At 33.1% G+C, this 6,810-nt stretch overlaps 1 protein-coding gene across 1 annotated transcript; it reads left to right on the top strand.

The window, feature by feature from the left end:
• Window positions 1–2,374: 2,374 nt before the first annotated feature.
• LOC123203714 (probable fructokinase-5) lies at window positions 2,375–4,041 on the top strand. Its single transcript, XM_044620161.1, has 4 exons — window positions 2,375–2,548; window positions 2,659–3,069; window positions 3,191–3,445; window positions 3,879–4,041. Exons 1-4 carry the CDS (start codon window positions 2,375–2,377, stop codon window positions 4,011–4,013), a joined length of 975 nt encoding a protein of 324 aa, XP_044476096.1. The 3' UTR covers window positions 4,014–4,041.
• Window positions 4,042–6,810: the final 2,769 nt, after the last annotated feature.

The raw sequence follows: 6,810 nt of genomic DNA on the forward strand, positions 1-6,810 counted from the left end.
TTTTGCGAGTTTTTTTCTTTGCTGCTACTTGTTTTTGTCCAACTTTTGAATTACCCTTCTTTGATTTCAGGCAGAGTTGGATTCTTCAAGACATTACTCTTCCGTAGAGTCTCTGCTCAATCACTTGTTATTGTGCCACAAAAATTCACCAACTTCTTTTACTAATGAGGCTACCCTCACAATGAATTTCAGAAGTCTTCACTTTACGAATCTGTTACAGGAAATTAAAAATATTGCTTATGTTGTTTTTATGATATAATATGGAATATTTAGAATAAAGCCACCCCAGCCTACCTTCTCTAGTTATTTTCTTGCTTCATGTTTTCTTTAAAGTTAATTTTCACTTCAAAACTAATGGATGTTAACAGAATAGATGGACACGGGATTGATTTAACTCCATATTTTGAGATGCCTTACTGTTATGCTAATAATTGGTTATAATATATATCAGATTGATATTGCTCAAATGGATTGGTTCTGCAGATGCATTTTGGGAGAAGCTGAAACTGGCAGCTAGGACGAAGGTATGCCTTGCTTGTTATAACTTCTTATTAAGAGCAATTTGACTACATTTTGATTTTTATGACAAAATAGCAGATTTAAGGAATTTTAGTTCATCATTAGAGTTTGCCATCATAGACTAAGACAGTGTTTACCTATTATTTCCATTCCCTGCTTCTGAGATTATGATTGGATGAGTGGTCGAGATGAATTATTCATTTTTTTTTACAATGATTATAATTGCATCTTCTTCTGTGATACATGCTTCATTTAAGTTTATAGAACTGCTGTGGTTAATTTATTACTTATGGTGAAACCTGATTTTTCTTGACGTGTTTTATAGTTAAGTTCAGCTGATGCAGAAAAGTTTTACCAGGCTTTACCACAATTACACAAGAAACTTGTTTGTGTAATGTACTAGAGAATTCTTGCTTTATACTATAGCCTTCCATAGTGTTACAGTGGTGTCAATGGACTGGGCTTTAGGCGAACACAGTGACTGCCTTTTGGGCTGGGCTGACCTGTGAAAATTTTAAAGCCCAAGGCTTAGCGCATTAATTTAAATAAAAATAAAATATTATATTATAATTATTATTTCATTAATTAATTTTTTATTAATTATGGAAACAGTAATGGACCATGCTGAACCAACCCCTAAACCTTGTGTCTAGGCCTAAGACCCGACCTGACATGCCAGGATAGAGGCCCAATTGACTCAAAAGCAATAAAATTCCTAATTCTTTCAATTGTTTCCAGGTCTACGAAGGACTAAATTTGGACGTGGCTAGGAGCTACATCAGCTCATCAAAAGCTTGGAGGAATACCTTTTTCCTCTACGTTTGGATGTTTTTTGGACAGGGTGATTAAATTTAGAACAGCTAGGAATAGCTTTAACTTGAACATTGCATCATGTCCGCAAACTATTCTAGTAAATAGATGCAATTGATGTAATAACAAATATACAATTATTGCCTTGGTAACTCCCTCCATTTCCGTTGTACTAAAGTGAAAAACCGTTTTCTTTATTTATAGTATTACAAACTACTACATTGATTAAATAGCCGTTGCTCAAAAACAATATAATTTGTTACTTATAATATTTAAAACTGTTGTTTAATGTTCTTGATAACTGTTACCTTAGTTAAATAGTCGTTACTTAAAAACGATAGAATTTATTGCTTAATAGCTTGTAACCATCATTTATAATTCTTTATAATTGTTGTTTTAAGTAAATAGTCATTATTTGAAAATAACAAAATTGTTGTCTAATGTTTTTTTATAGCATTCGCTTTTTAGTAGCAGAAACCATTGCATGAAGGATTAAAATGTAAGAATGCATCATTAAACAAGTCATTAGCTCAAATTGTACCAAAACTGTTGCATTTGGGTTATGAATGCAATGGTTATTTTTATTGCTGGCTAATTAAATAGAAAATGTTATTAATTATCTAATGCAGTGGGAGGCATTTTGTAGCAGTTGTGATTTCGTTATCTCAAGTATAAAGCCACAGTTTTATGAGTTTTTAGTAATGAAAATCAATCGATGCATTAGACCTTTTATAATGTAAACATTCATGCTGCATTTAGTATTTACTCATTATAGTATTACCGTCCGTTATAACAAAGTGGAATCTCTTTTAGCATATAATATAATCAAATTTAATTTTTAAATGAGCTATTTCTCTCATTACTCTTTCAAAGAAAAAGTCTTTTTGGCTTAAACATAGGCTATTCTTTAGTAACCATCCCTAAGCAATACCTTTGTCTCATATTTCTTTTGTTATAATAATATTTTATCCATAGAATACACATTGTTCTTTCTTTGCTATCATTTCATTATTTGAATAAAAAGTGAGACATCAAAGGAGAGAAGATGAGTTCCCCATTGATAGTATCCTTAGGTGAAATGCTCATTGATTTTGTTCCTGATGTTGCCGGTGTCGCCCTAGCTGAATCCAACTGCTTCTTCAAAGCCCCCGGCGGTGCTCCAGCCAACGTTGCTTGTGCCATCACTAAGCTCGGCGGTAACTCTGCCTTCATTGGCAAGGTTCACCTCACTCGCTATATGTTTACTTTGTCTATCATGGTAATTCTTTAGTAGGTAGTTTCCTTTTTCTTTTTCTTTTTTTTTTAATTAATGGGATGTTTGCGAGACAGGTTGGGGATGATGAGTTTGGATACATGCTAAGGGACATCCTGAAGAAGAATGGGGTGAAAACGGAAGGAGTGTGCTTTGATAAGAACGCAAGAACGGCATTGGCTTTTGTGACTTTGAAGAAGGATGGAGATAGGGAGTTTATGTTTTACAGAAACCCTAGTGCAGATATGTTGTTGAAGGAGTCAGAACTGAACATGAATTTGATCAAGCGGGCAAAAATATTTCATTATGGATCAATAAGTTTAATATCTGAGCCTTGCAGAACGGCTCATTTGGCAGCCATGAAAGCTGCCAAGGAAGCTGGCAGTTTGCTCTCTTATGATCCCAATATTCGGTTGCCTCTTTGGCCCTCTCAAGGCACTGCTAGAGATGTCATCAAAAGCATCTGGGATTTTTCTGATTTTATTAAGGTAATATAACAAATCTTGACAAGCCGGTGAAATTTTTCTGATTTTTCGGATTTTGTGGGCAAAAAAGTTTAATTATCAAGTACGTAGTTAATTTGTTATGATTATTTCTGAATTTGTGCAGGTAAGTGATGATGAGGTGGCCTTTTTGACAAACGGAGGAGACCCAAATAAGGATGATGTGGTGATGTCATTGTGCCATGATAAGCTGAAGTTGCTTGTGGTGACTTATGGAGGTAAGGGTTGTGGATATTTCTCCAAGCAATTCAGAGGAAGGGTTCCTGGATTCTCAGTGAAAACAGTTGACACAACTGGAGCTGGTGATTCTTTTGTTGGATCATTTCTTTTCTCTTTGGCCAAAGATCCCACTATTTTGACAGTAATTTATCTATCTTCAGCTCTAGTTACTTCATTCCTCACCTCAGTTTGAGACACATTATACATGCTAAATGCCCTGAGTAATGATGATAATTACGATTTTGAATTATAGATAAAGTAATATTTAATGTAGTCACATGACGACATATCTTTATATTATATAAATTGATACTAAAGTGCTAATAGCATTGCCCTATACATAAACAATCAACATCATGAATAAAGGCTAGCTTCTAAAAAATGAAATATGTGTCGTTTTATTGAATCAAAGAAAGGCGGTGAGAAGTGTGAGACTATCTCTTATAAGTGTTTTCTGCTATCATTCATTAACATATGTTCTACTTTTGTTATTTTAGATTTCACTTGAATGGGTAATGATTTGGGTTTAGTTGAAAGCCATCTTGCGTTATAATTAATGAATATGTTGATTGTAGGATGAAGGGAAACTGAAGGAGGCTCTATTGTTTTCAAATGCTTGTGCAGCAATTTGCACTACTAAGAAAAACGCAATTCCAGCACTCGCAACTGCTGCTGATGCCCAACAACTCCTTAAGTCTAGCAAAAAATAGATGTGTTGATGCCTTAGTTTAATTTCGTTTTTAGTTTGTCTGTAATAATGTCATAGTTTTCATACCAAATCTTCATTTGTCTATTATAATTGCATGATCAGTTTTTATGATATTTAAAATATATATATATATTGTAATTACATTAAATAATTTTGGGTAAATTAAGAGATGAGGATTCATTTCATTCCTTAGGATATATTGTTGTCACAAAAGAATTAAAAAAATTCTTAAACATTTGGTCATGTTGGTTGTAATTATGAATAGAGTAATGTTAAGCATCTCAAATAAATATATGTTCTAAACCCTAATCAAGTTATTCAAATGATCAAATTATAAATTTTATGTTTATTTGTATCGTATAAGGTCTAAATATATCCAAGTATGAACCACTATGGAAGAAAAGCTAATTAAATTTATGTGTGGAATCTTAAGAATGAAGTTAGAGGATCCAAGTTTGACTCTATACTTAATGCAAATAGATTTGAATGCTTACACTAACTACTTTTAATATACTACCTTACCCATGGAGAAAAGATATGAAGCAAAAATGATGGAAAGGCAAAACTACCATCTCTGAAGTTTTTTATAAAACTTGAATTTCTTCTTTGAATGCAATATAAGTTTGTACAAGGTGTTGCTTCCTCTAAGAATGCTACATATTTCGTTTTTCCCTTTCCAATTAAATTCTGAACCAGAAACTATACTACTTTACAAAGGGATAAAAAATAATTGAACCCACTTATGAATGTGATTTATACAAATAAAATCAGGAATAATTGCACAAATTATACTGCAACAATTCAATTGTTGTTGTTGTAATGTTACAAATAAACCTTTGCTTCAACCCTTTGTAATTCTGTCGGTTTCCACAGCATTTTCCTGCATAAACGTAAAAGTGCCTTTTTCCATTTGGCAAAACTTTGTAACTCCAAAACAACTAGATGAGAATTTTTAATCCCTGAGATTTGGCAAATATATTTACTGACAATGGTTTTGAATTTGGATTATAAATCGTCTGATTATCAGATTAAACTAATACGTCAATTTGAGTTTGACCACAGGCCCTTTAGATTTTATTAAGGTCAAGGTCATATCATGTGTCTATAATTAATATTAATTAATAGGCCAAACAACTATTTCCCACCCATGGTTTGAAGATTTTAACAAAATCTGTTAAAATCTTTTATAAAATTGTTCAAATTATCAAAAAAAAAAACCCTCACCAAATAACACTTTGTCCAACCTAATATTAATATGCAGTGACACAAAATCTACACATGTTTGTATTACCGTTGTATATGAACCATACCATTGAATCTTTCAACTTTGCTGCACCAAGATAACCATCTAATGCACCTTCTCCACCAACAATTTTGCCCCCACGACCTGGCGCACTTACCGAGCCCACTGAATCCTCATCTGAATCGTGCAAGAAATAAAAGTACTTAGTCAAGTAAACATCTTTCTCATACAACAGTAACAATCATCTAGAGTCAAATCCCAAATGCATTTTGTTCCAATGTTGCATTACACCTATGCCCTCACCTCATACGTGGCTTCAGTTAAAATGCTAGTATGGCTCTCAAACCCCTCGCACCAGTATTCTTCACCATGGCTTTTTGGGCAATCAGTCTTAGTTAGACACGTCAATTGGGTCGGGCCAAATGGAGGCCCAGTCTGAAGCACAAAAAAAAGTGCGGGCATGATAAAATCTGGCTTGGCACTGTAGAGTGTTGGGTCAGGCCCATGGGCTTCGTTTAAGGCTTTAATATTAGACTCATAGGCAGGCCCGACCTGACCCGACATTGTTTAAAAAATAAAAATAAAATATTTTTTTTTCTTGCTTCTGCCTTGTGGTAGAAGTCGTTGGCAAAGATTACTGGTCGATGGCCAGTAGCCGTTGCTTAATTTTTTTTAAAAATTTTTTAATTAATTTATTTTTTCTCTATAAAAACCTATTCAAGTTTTCATTTTAACTTTCAATTACAGTTACAAATTTCTCAAACTCTCAATCTCAATTATTTTATTATATTTTTAATCTTATTTTATTTTAATTTTATCATTACAAAATATTACAAATAGATCTAATGTCAAATAAATTCAATTCATTTGAATATTATCATGTTAGTGTTGATGATATTATTGATGATACACAAGGTGGAATAGGTGGAGCACCAATGGGTGAAAGTGGTACAAGTACAGGTTCGCATTATTCGATAGAAAGAAAAAGAAAACAAACGTCAATGGTATGGGAGCATTTCGATAGAATAGAAGAAACAATAGACAAAAAATTAGTTCGTCGAGCAGTATATAAACATTGTAGTTCTTGTTTAACATGTGCAAGTACAAGTGGGACGGGACATCTTCGCCGACATGTTACTGATTACTGTAAAAAAATTTCATGTGAGCTTAGAGGACAAAAACAAATTGCATTCACCAGATCATGATTCGTTGGTCCATGTGCCACTTCAACAGGAGGTCCAAGCGGTTTTGGACATCTGGGAGAAATGTCAACTTTTACGTACGATCAAATGAAGATGTGAGATTACATGGTCAGGTATGTAGTTGCTTCTAATTAACCTTTTAGTTATGCAAAAGATGAAATTTTAAAATAGATGATGCAAAATAGTATTCAACCAACATTTAGAAGAATTCCTAAGTCAACTCTTAGGTCAGATATATTGAGAAATTATGAATTAATGAAAATAAAAATTATTGGAGAATTAAGTAATTTTAATGGGGTTATTTCAATAACTTCTGATTTATCGACTACTATAAATCAACATATAGGGTATCT

Source organism: Mangifera indica, chromosome 19, assembly GCF_011075055.1.
Source record: "Mangifera indica cultivar Alphonso chromosome 19, CATAS_Mindica_2.1, whole genome shotgun sequence".
NCBI lineage: Eukaryota > Viridiplantae > Streptophyta > Magnoliopsida > Sapindales > Anacardiaceae > Mangifera > Mangifera indica.